General features: G+C 33.9%; 1 protein-coding gene across 1 annotated transcript; it reads right to left on the reverse strand.

Annotated features, from left to right (window-relative positions):
• Positions 1-2,853: 2,853 nt before the first annotated feature.
• LOC110687973 (B-box zinc finger protein 32-like) lies at positions 2,854-4,258 on the reverse strand. Its single transcript, XM_021864630.1, has one exon. The coding sequence runs from the start codon at positions 3,951-3,953 to the stop codon at positions 3,156-3,158; it is 798 nt and encodes a 265-aa protein (XP_021720322.1). The 5' UTR covers positions 3,954-4,258; the 3' UTR covers positions 2,854-3,155.
• Positions 4,259-18,925: the final 14,667 nt, after the last annotated feature.

An 18,925-nucleotide genomic window follows, 5' to 3' on the forward strand; every position in this document is an offset into this window, starting at 1 on the left:
ATTCGACAAATGGCACATCTTGTACTTGACAATTGTCGTTCATCTATTGTAGTCGCGAGTCTATAGGTCTCTCTAAAATACACATGTATAAATGTATAATGAGTAAAGATTAAAGAACATGCGTTGTTATTTTCATAAGTAGGTGCGTGTACATTAACGGGGAACTTTGATTTTTTTTTTTTTTTTTGACAACGGCATTGGGGAACTTTGATGATGCACCCGAAAAGGGTGGAATGAGCCTCAAATTTAAACAAAAAAGCTAATCTAAAACTTAAATAGACAAAATTGAATTAAAGTAAGCCAGGTATTCCTTAATTTTTGCACTTGTAGAACATTAGTAGTTAATTTTATTTTAATCAAAGATGTAAATTTTGAAAGTAACTTGTAGAGTTGCATATATATGTAAATTTTTTCATGTGTTAGCTCTATAATAATCTACGAGTATCTTTTTTGCAAAAACTGATCAGGTATTCCTTTGGTACATCTCTTATAAATGTATATGTGCTTATATCATATTAATATGATCAGTATAGTTGTATATTTATGATGATTAATCACATAACCAAGCTACTTAATAAATGCAATTTTGTCTCTTAATATAACTCTGAAACATGCACAATTACATGTTATTTTAGTCCAGTAAAAATGACCCTAAAAATTAGGTGAATGTTTTCTTTTTTTTTTGGGTAAAGATTAGCTAGGTGAATGGTTTGTAAAATTAACGAACTTTGAACTTGCATTGATAAAAGGGGTGATGTAATTTGACAATTATACTCTTTTTAGTTGTTTTCATCGGAAACTATAATATTATAACATCTTAATTAATATCTTATCATAGTTATGAATTGACATTGTGAAGTCTACTTTGAATATAATTGATTCAAAGCTATTATTGCAATTTATTTGAACTTAATTCTCCATAATCTTTACTAATGAGAGAAAGACAAAGTCTAGGCCCTCTTGACGGATGAATATTTTGGGGTTAAGCAATGAATATTCCCTATCTCAATGCAATGACGGATAGTGTTCATATAATCTACGAGTGGTTCAAAATTGTTTCTTGTATTCCATTTTGCACCATATGAGTTATTGTAATCTTTTTATTTCATATGTGAAACCGAGCCAATAAAAATGGAAAAAATATTATAAGACGGAGAGAGTGCATATAAATTTATAAGTTGAAATTAGTCTTCACAACTTCACTGGGAAAAAAGAGCATAAATTATGACTATTATGAGCCAATATACCAATGGTAATACATCATATTTAGCGCACACAATAGTACTCTAGACTTATTTAACAACATCAATTAGGTGAAGATGTTGCACATGCTTCTTAAAAGAAAAGGATGTAACATACAATCATTTTGAAGGCTGCAAAAGTCTATCATATATATACGGTCCTCTTAAAACCAGAAAAGCCATCAATTAGTCCCTTATCATGCACTCCAAATTCCTTCAGCCAAGACCAATATTCAAGTTAATGTTCTATTGTTCTTTAAGCTTCTTTTGTATTTCAATGAGTATTCCTCCTCTTTCTCTTTCCAGTAAATGTCGAGTCTTTCAACCTCATATTCTCAATAAGTTAATGAATATTCAACGTTATTGGCATTATTGCCCATTTAAGAGACGAATTTACTCAAAAGTAAATATAGGGTACCTTCATGTATAATTGATACGGACTAGATCAATGTCATGCTCTGTACGATGCAGTAACTTCACTACGAGTATAGTATATGGCGGCATGCTAACTAGGTAGATGGACTCCTCGAGTCATCTCAAAAAAAAATTGAACAAAATAATTAGAAAAGTTTGGTTGATGTCGATTTCTACTACTGTATCAAAAGTGTGTGGTTCATTGAAAAAACATGTACATTAGACGAGATTAAAATTTGTCTACTGCACGGCATTTCTAAAGAAGATGTCTAATGTCTAATACACAATTTAAAGCCATGCCTTTTGCATTCCTTCCTAGACAATGGCGCGCTATCTCGATCAATCACACTAACAAGACAAATCCTTCTACGCTCCATTTCATTTCATCTCATGCATCTTTTATTTCGAGGTTTATTCAAGGAGTAGTTTTTTTTTATTATTATTATTATTATTATTATAACAAAAACCTACAAAGTCAATTATTAATATTATTATTATTATATATTCTATTCATTAAATATTCATTATTATTATTATTATTATTAGATTATTATAAAAAAGTACTATGATACGTCAACTACATCAAGTACCCCACTGCCCATTTTTGTTACCTTCCGCAGATTTTGCCTTAAAAAATTAACAATTTCTCATTATACTGTAAACAATTTCGAAAAGAAATTTTTAAAAAATTGTATTACGGAGTAACATAATTCAAAGAAATCAGCACAAAATGTTGGTTCAAATACATTAACCATAATGGATTACTTTAAGATAATACAGAGTAATATTTTCAATTAATCGTTGATCTCGTCTTTGATGTATGACTGTATGAGACTCGTTAATATTGATCCATCTACAAAGGTAGATAAGGATTTAGCCATATAAGGAAGATCTATCTATGAAAAATGTATAAGATGGTTGCTATTGATTATTATTCCAAATATAATTCAACACTTCTAACTATATTAGCCACAAATCTAATGAAATAGATTAAGTAATCCTATATTAGTATGTTAACATTCTTGAACAACATCATGCAATGTTAACCATCACATTTCCATATTTATATATGCTCAAGTTTCCTTCTTAGTGTTGCATCCGCAACGCATGGGACAACTAAACCTCAACGGCTGCCTGAGTGAGGCAGGTAAAATTTAACGTAACAAAAGATAACAAAGACGTATGAGTAGTTTGTTAGTTGAACAAAATAATGATAATCACATAACTACCATGATCTCATTTTAAGTTTTAGATTTAGATACATACATTCTCAAATACGGAGTAACAAATAAAAAAACCCACAACTCCATTTTTTAAACCTACCAACCAATCTAATAATCTACCATTCCACATTGTCTTATACAAATAAATCCCAAATCCTACTCATCTTCATCTTAATCTTAATTTTGTTCTCATAATAATATTCAAGTGGAACAACTAATTTCTTTTTTTTTTTTTTTTTTTTTTTTGGTAATTATTTTTAGAAAATTAAAATTACAATTAGCATTCAGCCCAACCTTCCTCGTGATCCTTACGTGATCGCCTGCGTTTAATAACACGCGCGATTTTCGCTTCGGTAGCCAAGATCAGCTTAGCTGGCACTCCCGAGATCTGCTCCAACCTTCTCAGATCTTGACACGTGGACGCCGCCGATGACGAACTCCGGGACCCACAAACCCTAATTGCCACCCAAAACGACGCCGCTAAGGAAACCCGAAAGGGCCAAACCGTAATTCCATCCAAACAGCCACTAAGCAATTCAACCGCCATGTTCACCACTTTACCGTAATCTCTCTCTTCAACAACACCCATCCTTTTGCACCAATTTACCAAAATACCCTCCACCTTCAAATCCACCACCACCGTACTGTTCCTCTCTCTCCTCCGTACATCCACCTTCGCTCTCTTCCTCACCGATGAAGTCGATGATGACGTCATCTCGGCGGCGTCTTCCGCCGCGTCTCCGGTGCTCGAAATGCAGGAAGACGACGATGAGAGAGAATCGTCGTCGTTGTCGTCATCCGCCACGTCAGCAACCTCGCCGGAGTTTGTCTTCGGAGGAGAGCAATCGCGGCAGAATAAGGTAGAAGGAGGAGGAACTCCGGCACCAGAAAACCTTTTACCGTCGGTTTTCCGACAATTAGGGCAAATCAACGAACGCACATGACGAGCAACAAGGAAATTCGCACAGTGAACCTTAGAATCACAAGTGTAGCATAAAAAAGCGTTGTCGGAAGGACAATACAGCGACGCTTCACCACTGCAGAGCTCGCAATTACGATTCACCATTTCCACCATTTTTGTAAAACTTCGCCAACAATCAATACTATGAAAAACCTTGAAACAACGAAGGACTTGTAGAGGAGAGAGAAAGAGGAGGAGGAGGAAGAAGAGGGAGAATATATGGTAAGAGCGATAGGAGAGAAGGTTTTGATATGGAGAGAGAGAGGAGAGAGAATCTTGAAATAAGGGGACACGGGGCGAGGAGAGAGAAAATGAGATGAGTGGTGGAATGAGGAGAAAGAATCAATGAGTATTTTTTGAAATTATGTGGATTAGGAAGGTTTTATATGTATATATATAAATCAATAAATGCAAATAAATAAATAAAAAAAAAAAAATTGAAGGGAAAATAAGGGTATGTGGAAGAAAAAAGAAGGGGCTTCTAATGACCACAAATACCTCGTTTCTCTCGAAACACTCAAATTTGAAAGGAGAGAAGAGATGTTTGTTTTGGACTTTGTATTATTTTATTTTTTTGATTTTTGGAATGTGGTTGTGTTATTTGCCACATTAGTTTTTTAACTGGTTTTTGAGGGCCCTACTCCATGAAAAAGAATGGTGGTTATTAGAGTTTGTGTTTTTTCGTTTGAATTTTTCAAAACTCTTTCCTTCCATTAAAAAATATCTATGTGTCTTAAGCTATTCTATTAGCTTTAGTTTTGTCATTTATTGTTTTTGTTAATGTAAAATTGAGTCAAGGCGATGTGGCAACGATCGTGTGATGCGTTTAGAAGTATCGTTTATAGATAGAAGTTACGAACGTTCAAACTAATACTCGTGTTTGTAAATGTAATCATCGATTAGATTAGAAATTACGGTCCTACTAAAGTGTATTTGCATTGAAATTATTAATCATTACTCATATACTCTATATTATTTTATAGTTATACAGTATTTTTATAATTATAAGTATTCAGTTAAAGATGATATAAAAATGATGTGTCAAACGTTTGAATTTGATAGCGCGCGCTTAAAATATACATCTGACAAATAATCGCGGTGTTACCAATTACACATCATATTGTTTAATGGTCAACGAAATTCGTTACCACAATCATAATCTAAGGGTAAGTGGTTCTATAAATCTCCCCTATTCAATAACATGGAGAAGTTACCATGAATTTAGGATATATGTTGCACTTGGTTGTCACAAGATATGCAAAGTAATTTAGCGGTAACACATTGTAGATTTACCACATGAATCTAGACAATATTAAGCAAATCAGAAACAAACTATACAGTGTCCGTTATCTCCGCCATTTAATCTAGAGATATTAAGCGCAATACATTGACAACTTCTCCATCCTAGTAGCTTAGTTATGGTTAACTTGGCTATTTATCCTTAAATTAAGGTAAACTTGTATATTAAATAAAACACGTGTAAACATGTTTTTTCTTATTGAATGACACGTTGATCACCTAAAAACTTAGCGAGTAATTTGTAATATACTAATCTGTATCATTATTGTTTAACCAAGTAGAAACGTAAATAGCTGTAAAAATCTCCTTGAATGCGAAAAATTTACCTATAATTTAGGAGGTATATTGTAGTACTAGATTTTGAAAGGAGATAATTAAGCTTTGATTAACACATTGCATGTTTCACTTAAAAGAATTCACTTCATGAACTTATAAAGTATTTGTATGCATATTCACCAATAATTAACCTTAGTATTGTGAGCTAAATATGCAAATCAATGATTGTTCATTAAATTGGGAAAAAAAAAAACAAAAAAAAACAGCAATCCTATAAGTTGGTTATCTTACTTTAAATGAAGGCAACATTTAATTAGTAACTCTTCTTCATTTACGTATATATATTTTAACCATAGTACGAAAAATACACGTAAATACATATAATAAAAAAATTTAATAGATTGACGCGTTGATCCAAAAATCTATTATTGTTTAACATTGAACAAAGGTTAAAAAGGATGGAGATGGAAACATCAATCAAAGAGTTATCCCATGAAAACAAATAATAAATGGATCCAAGTGTGTGATTATAGGTCATACAATTTCATAACAAAAATTCAACCGTCCATAGTTCCCAAAGAAATTCAACCACCCAAGAAAGTTAGTTAGGTGCAAATTTGTGATACATATTTATAAATTTTTTTAAAATGATTTGAACAAATATAATCAGTCAAAATAGCCACCAAAAATATCTGAAAATTAAAAATATAAATTTGAGGTTATTATGAATTGATGGTAAATTCTTGGTTTATTTTTCAAGTGAAAGTGGGACCCAATGGATGAACACAACGTGGCAATTCCTTAATCCATGTCATAGTCGATGATGATCAAATGGAAGACGCGTCAACTAATTTGGACACAAGCACTGGAAGCTTCAGTATTACTAGTTGTTGTATATACTCCCACCACTTACTAACATTCATTTCATTCTTTGGAAACTTATTTTTATGCCTTCTTCTCTAAATTTGCCCACACTTTTTTTTGTTTTTTTTTTTTTGGAGTGGTGTGGGACAACCGTTCTCCAACTTTAGTGATCATTGTTTCATATAATTGCTTGTAGAGTTTGTAATCTTATGACATAATGTTTTTAATAAGTTATGGGGTTATGTTGTGGTTGATATTTACTCTAAAAATGTGTAGAAAATGATGTTTGTTTTAAGGAGTGAAAATTCGAAATGGTGCGTGTGGTTGAGAAATGTTTAAGATATTACACTTTTTAAAATCCTCTTAGTTAAGTGAAACTTTCTAAGTAGCTTCCTAATTCTAAGATCAACGTTGGGTATGTTTTCACATTTAGACAAGAATGAGGGGTGGTCAAGGAGTATTTATGGACTTGTATACTAGCAATAGGTAGATAAAAAGGAAAAAAATGAAGAAAAAAGATCAAGTAGCTTGACTCTTGACGATTTATCCTAGAAGGTGTTTTTATTTATTAATAGAAAAAATACTTGTGCTTTTATTAAGGATTTTACGGTAACGTGTCGATTTGCAACTTTTTATTCTTGATATTTTAACTTTTCGCGATGCATTTAGAGTATGATGATAGACAATATAATTATAACAATGGCGTATCGCATATGACGTGCTTTGTATTACGTATGCATAATAAGTTTCATATCTAAAAACTTCACTAACCGAGTTAGTTCACGTATTTTAAAAACACCGAAGGATCCTGAAACGTAAACAAATTAGAAAAATGTTATAATAAGCATGCAATTATTGTTTGCTTATAAAATGATCATAATTAGTTGGTATACTCAGCCAACCCTGAAAGAACACAAATCACATTATTCCTGAAAAGGATCATTTTATCTCAACCCATGATCAACTCTAAGCATCTAATTTTGATGAAAATTAAAGTTAGCCAACAAAGTGAATTGAAGTACCTCCCCATTTGGTATTACTCAACCACTAGAAGTATAGCATAAATATAGAAAGAATGAATGTAACATGAAGAATAAAAAATAGATAAAGGTAAAAAATTTAAAAATAAATAGAAATAAGAATTACAAAGTGTCCTTTGCATCCGTTTCCAAGGCTTTAGCACATTGCTTTGAAATTAGTCCCATTAAAATTCTTTATATTGAACAAGAAAGTGACTGACCCACAAGGCCACACAACATGCCAAAGGATATTTTTACCTTTTATTATTTAATTAATTTATACAACAAAATATAAAATATTTAAAATAAAAAACAGAACATGATATGACGTGGCAAGAAGGCAACGGACCGTTAAGGTTGATCCAGTCACAAATCACATGAGAAAGCAACTGAAGGAATAACCACACATTAGATAAAGATTTCCAAATTTGTGAATTGTAAACAAGGAAGAAGTTTTAAGAAAATATCATTTTTATTCAACCACCACTTTATTGACACGTGCTTTTACATGTGGCAAGACTGTTGTTTTGTTGCTGAGCTGACCACGAAATCTAACGGTGTTGGTTGCTCACAACATGAAAGAGAATTACACATTTTTTTGTTTCATATTTTTCTTAACTTGGCTAAAACTGATATGGGTTGACTTATAATATTTATTATTATTCTCAATAAATTTTAAATAAACAATTAATTACTTCGTATCAAATTACTAATCACAAATCACAATGAGTAAAAGTAATTATATTAATTTTATAAAATTTATATCATTACGTATTTAGTATTTATATATACGAATATAAAGTTATCCAAACAACGTTATAAGTCATCTTGAACTAAGTAAATACTCTATCAAGTAATATCATCGCTATTGTAAGCGGGTTTGTGCTCATAATTTCCGATCCGAAGCTTGGCCCCACTCGGCCCGTAAAACGGTTTGTTTTTTCCTCAGCCCAGCCCAAACTACTACGATTACGAACGATAACCACATTGAGTACATCCTTTATAAACCATGGCAAAATTACACTCATTCAACTTTATTTCTAATTATACTTGATGCTTTTTTTTTTTTTTAATAGATGCACTTTTAATAGTTACATATTTACTCCGTATAAATTGATAGAAAAGGTAACACAATATGTGTATTAAGAAATTCTTGTAGTTTATAACAAGTGATAAAAAAAATGAATATTCCAAAGCACCACTCACAAGGGAAAATAAATTCTTGTAACATTCTACAACAATTGTATTGTTCTTGCTAGCTTTCCATGGTAAAGAAGAGAAGGTTGTAAATAACTTAAATTTTATCTTGAAATAATACATTTTTTTGACACTCCCTATTAGGTATTTTATTTTTAAACGAGGATAAATAATTGGTAAAATAAGTGCTCACAACTTGTGATATGTGTTGGTTGGTTTCCTAATATTTACACATTGTTCAAGTTCTTATCGGTCTTGAAAAAAAAGTTGGAATCAATAAACTTGCTAGTTTAGGTGTGGTATGAAAATGTCTAAATAAGAGAGTTTAATTAAAAATGCAAGCTAATGTGTCTCAAATAATACTTTAATTGATTTAAAGAGTGTATAATATGTTGGTTGGGTTGCACAAATGAATGGAGTGACCTTTATAGGCATTCAATTTTTTAAGACCGAAACCAATTTAGTTTTGTAGTATTTAAATTGAATTTTCTTGAGGAGTGTTATACACACCAACTATCTTATACGCTTCAAGAACTTACATACATGTTAGAGGTTCTACACATTTACTATCCTAACACTAATAAGCTTGTTTAGACTCTATTATAGCTCTAGAACCTTTTGAAGAGCGCTAAACCTATGTTTTGCACCAAGTAAACTTTTGTGACTTTGCATAAGGATTTATCACGACCATTTCTTCATCAACCCAAAAAACATTAGACCCTCAAGTTTGAGCCCATCCGAGGCTTGTTTGGCACACCACATTACCCATTAAACCAAAACCTTTTCAAGTTCCAACTAATTAAACCATTTCTAAAATGAAAATTGTCCACAATCTCCACGATATCATTATAAATAAAATAAATATCTCATATGTCAACACAAGTAAACCACACGAACCGTTATGAACCAGACAACTCTCGCGGGAGAGCTAACATGTTTCGTACGGTAGATCACATAATAAGAATGCAAATATCGGGGGATTCATTTGTGGTTGGTACATTAACGTGGCCAAGAAATAGTGAGGAATGATTTTTTAATGGGGTTAATGGGGCCACAAAGTTGCTTTTTTCTGTTTCTTTTCTTTATTGCAAATTTTGATTTGGTCCACTTATATAGACTAACCAAATGGGAGCCACAAAATCATTTCCATGTATGTCTATGGTGTTAATAATATCCATAAGATTTTCATTTTTCATTTCAATTTTCTTTTTGGTTCGTTTCTGGTTTTTTGCCCACAGATTATTCTATTCTATATTATTTTATTTTTATTCTATGGTTTAAAACTTACACCTATAAACTTTATTTGTATCATTATTATTAATATTTTATACAACCAACACAGTACATTACACCTCATTACTCAAGCACAATATGTGTTGAGGAAATGTGTTAGGTGGATGGTGATGCATGTTTTTTTTTTTTTTTTTTTTTTTTTTTTTTTTTTTTTTTTTGGTGAAAATGAATTGGAGTAAGAAAAGACTTGTATGATCATTATTTGTTTCGTTTTGTTGAAGTTTCTTATTAGTGTTTCTATGGTTAGGGGTGAACCAATCTTATAAGATATCTTAAACTATGATGCAAATATTTGCATCCATATGTTATTATTGGTGTGTGATGCAACATTTAGATTAAATCTTAGCCATGTATTATGAGTGTATCATAAGTACCGATTTCTTACTAAAGTTTGCTCTCCTCTTCTTTCTTCTCTATTATAGGTATGGTTTTTAAATTAATGTTTTACCAAAAACATGTAGTTTATAAAGTTTTTATTTCAGGTTTTAAATAGCAACATATCGACTTTAATTTTTACCTATACATGAGAATTATTATATGTGAGATTGTAATAAATTCAAATTAGCTCATTGTATAATTTCGACATACATACTTTTTATAATACTACCTCCGTTTATTTTTATGTGCAACTTTTGCCATTTTAGTCCGTTCACTATTATGTGCAACTTTCCTTTTTCATTCTGTTTTTGGTAAATAAAAACCCTTGAATTTACTATATTACCCCCACTTAAAAAATTTAATCATCTTACTTTTACCCCTCATTATCCAAAACCCTAACTTAATTTAACACACCTAAATTAACCTAACCTAATTACTCCCTCCAATTTACCCCCCAACCGACACAACTCTACATCTTCCCAACCACCTTTTCTAAACTGATCTAGAGAATTCTATAGAACCCTAGATCAGTTTCTTTGTTTTCCTGTTCTTCGTGTTCTAGGGTTCCTGTTCTTCGTCTTCTTCGTTTCGTTCGCCCTTTTCCTGAAGAATTCAGAGTCCCACAATTATGTCTTCCCCCTTTCCCTCCCCTTTCGAGAGGCATCCAGACTTCACAATTCCGTTACATGACCTAGATCCACTTGTTGACGCCTATATTGGCACAGATTCACAGAGTGAGGCTCGGTTCATCAAGTCCCTCATTAACGACATCAACAGGGGCAATGATTTTCCTCGCCGCCTTTACAACTCTGAGGAAGGCCCTAGTTGCTGTTCTTCGACGACTTTCAAAGCTTTGGGGGAAGTCCTGAAAAATATCGACGAGGGGGAGAAGACGAACAAAGAGGAGGGTGAAGGCGAGTCCCATGCCAAAAAAAAAATTGATTTTCAGGTTAAAGATGTAGATCTGGAGTCCGATTTTGAGGTCAGTGTTGCGCCCTCCCCCACCCCCAAGCGCGGATCTAAGGTTTCCAGGCCTCCTCCGAAGCTTTGGCGAAAGAGGAAGGCTGCGGTGGTGGCGATGAGGCGTTTGCGCGGGTTGCCTGATTTGCCGGAGTCCGACCTCGTGGTGCTGTCCTCTGATGAGGAGGCTGAGCACTGACCTTTGCGTAACGATTCCTATTCCTAATTTTTTTAAATTTTTTAAAATTTAAAAGAGTCCTAATTTTTGTGCCGGTGGATCTATGGCTGAAACTAGGGTTTCACTGTTTATTGCGGGATTGTTTGACTGGTTGTGGTTTCATGATGGGGTGTTGGTTGTGTTGATCTACTCTGGCTGCTAAGGGTTTGCTGTTATGGGTAACTTTGACTCGTTGTTGTTTATTGTTGGGTTGTTGATTATGTTAAATGTTAGGGTTTATTTGTATGTTTGTGTTGATGTAGGCTGGATACTAGGGTTTGCTGTGTAATGTTGGGTTGTTGGTTATGTTACATCTGGGAGATTTATTGCTGGTTGCATGTGTGTGTTGATACATCTGGTTGCATGTTGTCTTTATTGCTGGCTGTGTGGACTTGATTGATGAATGATGAGGCTGGTGTCTTGTGCATGTTCATTGTTGCCTAGTCAGTCCCTTAAAAGGAGTCCCATGATGTTGCCTTCTGTTTCTTGTTTATTAAAGAGTCCCCTACTTTGATATGCTATTTAGCTTACCCATATCCACATGATGAAGGGACTCCAATGAATTTCAATATGCACAGGTGATTTGCTCCATCAACATGAAAGTTGTTGTTGTTGTTGAGGTACCCTTGTGCATATGTGTAGTATTCAACATTATAACCCTCTGATGGATTTAGTGCCCACATAAATTGTTTATCTTTGTCATTCATAATCAACTAAAAATGTGGGTACAAAATACTAGTACATAAAACTTTACAAAAGACCATATGTATGATAATCTAATGACTATACTTCAGACTGCCTGACTTGTTTGGGTAATTGTAATCAACAAAATACACCTAACTACTGGATTGCTCAAAATGTTTTTGGGAAAAAAAAAACCAATAAAACTTACTATGATAAGTGGTTATGTGTGGCAGTCCATGTGTTGTCTGGTTGTTGTAAAGACTCCCCTAATCTGCATCCACCTCCAAATCTTCTGTGTCTTCTTGAGTGCCTTGATTTGCTGGCCTAAACATGGTGTTTAGGTACTCCACAGCCTCCAATACATCCTCTTTCTGAACCTCTACCAAATCTGGAAGACTACCTAGGTTTTCCAGCTTTTTTTTGTTCATATGTGGTATTTTGTACTTGTTACCACCTTCTGCCTTGAGTATCTTAATCATACACTTTTGCAATGTAACCCAGATGTACTTGTTTACATGAGGGTTGAAAGTGTCATAAGACTGTTTGACCTTTTGAATTAGCTCCTCTAAGTCCCTAGGAAAAGACTGATATTGCAATGATTGTATAGACCTAAATAGCCCTAAGTCAAGGACATTCAAATCAGGAGACTGTGCTGGCTGGAAAACAAATTGAATGTTAAAGCCATTAGCTGTTGTTGCTGCCACAAACTCATCATCTGTAGGAACTTGGTGTGGCCTATGATTGCCATGAACATTGCCTTTAGTTTGAATCTTCTTGACTGAACTGCCATATAGGGATCCTCCTCACATGGCAGTAGGTAGAACCTCCTTTTGTCAGGGTTCAAGTAGAACCACTTTTCATCACAGTGTATGACATTCCTCATGTCAACAAATGTGGGGTCCTCATTCCCTGTAATTGGATTTATATGTGACAAAATCCATCTTAGTCTGGCAACCTTGTGGTCTGATGTGAGCAATGGTTTGTTGCAGCATGTGTGTGTTCTTAGCCTGCCTCTTTTCTTCAAATTGTGAACTGTAGTTAGACTGATCTTCAATGCTCCTGCATAGCTTCTTTCTGTCTGCCTTAAATGTAATGGGACTGACTGGAGAGTTTCATCAGAAATCTCCATTGGCTTTCTCCCTGTTTTGCCAAATTTTTTGGTCCTGACATCAATCAAGTCCCCTGTTGCCAGCTGTTTTTTTATGTCTGAAAAGATTCTTGTGATTGTTGATTTGTGGACATTAAATTCAGATGCTAATTGCTTCATGTGACCCCTTGGTAAAGTCCCATTGCTCATTTTCAGCAAAATTGCATCAACAATCTTTCTTCTTTGCTGCAAAGTTAATTGTTTTCTGCATACAAGACCAGTCCCTTCATGACCTTGCTGTTGCATTTGTGTGTTGAGAACATTAGTTTCTGTCTGTGGCTGCTGTTGCTGTTCTTCTTGGTTGCCATCCTGCATTTCATCTTCTGAGTTGTACTCCCATATTCCTGCATCCTGCATTTCTTCTTCTTCCTCGAACCACAGCTCTGCTAGCTCTTCTTCATTGAGAATGTGTTCAATATCAAAAAAAACAGAGTCATCAATTTCTGCCATTCCTCTTTTCCAGCACAGGGAGGATGAAGTCAGGGCCCTGCTGAGTTGTGTGGGTTGAAGATGAAGACTACACCCACCTGTGCATGAAGGACAACAGAGCACCCCTGTTTTTTGTAAAGTTTTAAGGAGTAGTTAGTGTGTAATTATTCTAACCTAGGATTTGATAAGCTTTTGTGGATGAAACTGTGTTTTTGGTGGAATGTTTCACCCACCTTTAAACAATGTTGATTGTAATTAATGCCTGACAATGGAGGATGATTTATTCCCTCCTTAAATGCTTGAATGAATGGTGACATTAAATGGGGGCATGGCTGTATTTATAGCCTCCTAAATTTTTTGGGAAAATTTGACTTTGGTATGAAATTTTTAAAAAAGGAGGGGGAAAGTAAAATTTCACCCCAAATTTTCGGTGGGTTTTGGGTGGGAAATTATGCTTTGGTTTTTTCTGCCAAACTTTCCCACCACAAACAAAAAGTGTGGTCCACACTTTCTCTCTCCTTGCTTTTTAATTAAACCCACTAACTTCTCCTAATATTTACTCTTCAATCTTTTGCCTCGTGAACCGTATTATCACTCAAAGTTGCACATAAAAATAAACGGAGGTAGTATTAACTGTGTATGATTATATAAAAAAATAATAATAATTTAAGTTATATTAGTATTATGCATTGACAATCATGATGAAAATCAATGCAACTTACTAATCGATCCATTATTGTCCAACAGATAAGAAGAACTATGATAAATTGATAATGCATGCATACATAAAATCAACCCAATTTAGATCATAGACCTTGTACCACAGTACAAGTCCACACAAGAGTAACATATATTAAATTTTTAAGTCAAGATGCACAGATCAAATAATGGATAAATCTTATTATTTCCATTCGATAACAGTACAAATTGTTTTGCTGATCTTCTTGGAATGAAAGAAATGAGTAATAATTTCAAGTTTAATACGTAGTACGTTCTTAAAAATAATAACAAGAAAAAGAACTTGACAAAGTCACTTGAATTGATGACCATTTATCTGCTGTTCATGCAGCAGATTCACAAATAGCCGAGACAAGTCACCATAGAGGCACTCTTACAGTCACAAGATGATCATCTCTATACGAAGCTTTAATCTTTTCAACTTCAACTATTCCATAATTTAACAAAGACAATGATCGATGTTCGTTAATCGTTATGTATTCCTGGTACCGTAATGAAGCCTTTACATTTTCAATGGTATGCAGTAGTACAGTACGTCGTCCCGAAGATGATAGCTTGCACGAATTGGAGTACATCGTTACTCGGTAGAATGGATGATGCATGTGTCACATAAACTACAAATAGTCATACTCCATAGTAGTTTTAACTATGACAAATTTATTTTACTACACCTTGATCGAATTATAAATTTAGTTAGCTGAAAAACTGTGAATTTGGCAATATTATGTTGATTAATGATGGTGGTTAATGTCTAAGAAAATAACACTTTAGTTTCATGATTTACTTGTGCACAAACATTAATATTAAAGCATATATTATTAACACTAATATAAATGGTAATTTCTAATTCTAGCTGCTTATTTGTTTTGATCATGGTTATTATTTTTGGAATTTCAGCTCCACTAATTAAATGTTCATCTTTCTTTCTTCTTTTTTTTTTTCTTCCATGAAATCCATCATAATAATTACAATTCCTAGTTGAAAAAATGTCGACATCAAAATAGTGAAGATGATTGATGTGAATCAATTTATTACTGAAATGAATTTCCTAGCTAGCTTTGTTGGACCATCATATAGTAAGTGCACTTCCTAGTTGCAATTTGGAAATAGGTTGAATGACATCACTATCTTTGTACAAGTTTAAACAATTTGCCAACTTGTTGGAAGGATTATGAAAAAAGAAAATAAGGTACTAAAATTGGAAACACTAAATTATTACAACATCACCACTACTTAATTGTATCAATTATTATATTGATATGTGATTTTGTAATTTTATGCACTCTCCTTCTCACCTTCTGAATATTAAAAAAACATATATACTTTGTAAAATGTTACACATTAATTAGGTATGTTTGCAACACTATTTTTCCAAGTATTATCTTTGGGAAATTTTGTAAATAACCACCCTTAGAATCACACTTTGTTGAATTAGTTATCCATTGTTTACAGATTAAAGGAAACAATCCCTTAAACGTAAAACCATTAGCGATCACCGTATCACCCATTATTATATTCCAGCCAGTATTCCGACTGACGGGCCCACATAACGGCTTTGCATTGATTTTTTTTCCTCCTTTCATATGAAATTGCTATGCTCCTTAAAAATCTCCCAAATATTGTTGGCGTGAGGGAAGGTGGGAAGATGGGAATTGCTGTGGTTGGTGGTGGTGCAGATAAGTGGTGGAGCTTCGAATAAGGTGGCAGTTTGATGGTGGGTTTTGAAGATGGACCTAAATGCAGCAAGAGAAAGAAACAATAGGGAAGAAGTATGCAATGGTGGGGCCTTTACTCGGAATATTGATTGGCGGGAATATGAGAAGGGGTGGTGATTGCTAATGGTTTTTACGTTTTGGGGTGTTTTTTTTTTTTTTTTTTTTTTTTTTTTAATTTCGTAAAAACGGGAGATTATTAGTTCAACAAAGTGTGGTTTTAGGAGTGGTTATTTTCAAAATTTCCTTATCTTTAACTATCCTTATTAATTTTAAGTATTATAAAGTTTTTTTTTTTTATTGATAAGGAGAGGGGACCCTACTAAACCAGCACCTCTCACTAGTCAGCCAGCTCAGCTATGTTGTAAGTCAATACTTGAGAGTAGAGGGGAAGGATTAGGGAATGCTCTATTTCCAAGCAAATGTGTTGAAGTATATATTCTTCCCAAACAACTAACACAAGTGTCCCACATTGAGAAAAGAAGAGAGAGTTAAACCATTTTTAAGGCTAAGGGGCTACTCCTTCTATTGACATATGGTTTTCGGATAGAACCTCCTTAGGCTCCTTTAGTTTTGAGAAATGGACTCTTTCTCTCTTGGTGGCGAATGCTGCCAGACCCATATTAGACATGGTATCAGAACTAGACTCATAGTTTAGGACCTTTAATGGCTTAAGTAATGAGTACAATGTGCTAGATTGAGTGAGTCCATGTGAAGGGAGTGAAAAAATGTCCTTTATGTAAGAGGGAAAAGAAGAGGAACCACGACGAGGAAAAATTTTAGGCGGCAGCCGCCGAGGTCACGAAGCTGCTGGATTATAAACTTACAAAACAATACATGTAAGTTTCCACATTGAAAAAAGAAGGGAGCCTTAAACACTTTATAAAGCTAATGGGCTACTCCTTGTATTGCCATATAGTTTTAGGATGAAACTTCATTTGGTCTTATAAAGACCCGTATTTGACACAATGTTGGTGCGTTGCAGAGTAATTGGTTATAAAAATTTGGTATTACAAAAATACACCATAGAGTAATAGACAAATAAAGTTATGATGCTGATAATGACAATAGTCCTAGGCTCCTAGCTAAACAACTTACGAAGTATTAAAAATTGAAAATGAAGGGGTATTACAACAGACAAGGGCATAATATAACATCATGGTTGGGTTTAGATCGTTATTAAATTCCTTAGTTTGTAGTAGTACATACTGGGCCTTACAGTCCATAAAAGTTGGGCTACCCGTTCCCCTATCCATTCTTTTTGGGCATCTACAACACCCAACAATATATATCATGCTCATTCACACAATCACACTCAGTCATGCGTTTGGGTGCTTGGGTGATGGTAAAGGCGTACTCAAAACTCAGTAATCCGGCATTCTGTCCTAAGCAATCATGCACGAGTGCTTGACCATAATCTATGCTCGCCTTCACCTGACCAAGCATGATAGCACTAGTGCACGAGCAACCGTGCTTGTGCTAGGCCGAACCTAGTCACCTAGATAATTTCCCTTAGGTTCTCCATAAAATATATTTGTACTCAAGTTGGTAATTTTATATCTTTCTTCTTCCATCCTCAAATATATCTTCATAACTTCGTATTAGGCATGGACACATTTCACGTCTTAAAGATTTAGACATAGGTTGTGATAGTGGGAGTGGAATAATGTGGGGTACGATATGTTTACCTACTTAGTCATCTCTCTATTATACGAAGTATTATATCAAGATGTTGTCCATCTACCTAATTTGACCCCTTTATATTAACGTTTAACATTATTCATAAACTTAATTTGACTCTTCTTTTTAAACTAGTATATAAACCATATGTAATTTGTTTACTAGTATTGATTTCACTTTAAAGCGTATTTACCAATAATTACTTACTCGTATTTTAATATTTTTACAAAATATTAAGCAATTTAATGGTAAAATTGTACATAGAAGAACGCATCTCACCACAATTATACACCTAATTTGGAAGAAATTGCCTACTCTGTATTTTAGTCAGAGTATTTCCTACTACTATGAATATGTGATTTACTGAGGAGGCTTGGGTAGAGCTGACAATTTCTAACATAACACAACACTATTAAAACTGGCACGACACAAACACGAAATTATTGAAAGAAAACCACAAAGTTGGCACGACACGACATAAAACCAACCCCAACACGACCCATTTTGATAAGTTGGACAAATTATGTAGTTATCCTACATTTTACATACTTTTTGAAATATCCACGAGACCATACACGAACATGAGACTAGGGCTGAGCAAAATTATCCGAAAAACCGAAAACCCGAATCGTAACCGAACCGAAAATTAGGGTACCCGTTCTGATAGTCATAACGGTTTGGGTACCCGATCCGATAATTTGTTATCCGGTATGGTTATTGGGTATCATTTTAAAATTAACAGTTACCCGATCCGATCCGATCCGATAAGTAATTTTTTTCATTTTTTTTCCTACTTAAATCTATTTATACAAAATCTAAACTCTTATTTAGTTCATAATCACTTCATAATTTAAATGGTTAGTAATAATATTAATAATTTGGTCATGATCATGTGGTATTATTGTTAATTAGTGTTGAATGATATCATAATAACTAGATTATAAAGTCTAAATTTTCATTATTGGATAACATATCGGGTACCCGATAATCATTTCGAAAATTCGGGTATCCGAACTTATCGATTCAGTTAATAGATATCATATTTAATGTTATTGGTTATCGGATACCCAAACCGATAGTGTTAACGGTGCGGATACCCGGCCCATGCTCGCCCTACGATGAAACGACATGACTTTTAGTCGGTGGCTCTAGGTTTGAGCACGGTTGGCTATACTTTTTTTAGAAGGAAAACA

This window comes from Chenopodium quinoa, unplaced genomic scaffold (assembly GCF_001683475.1).
Source record: "Chenopodium quinoa cultivar QQ74 unplaced genomic scaffold, ASM168347v1, whole genome shotgun sequence".
NCBI lineage: Eukaryota > Viridiplantae > Streptophyta > Magnoliopsida > Caryophyllales > Amaranthaceae > Chenopodium > Chenopodium quinoa.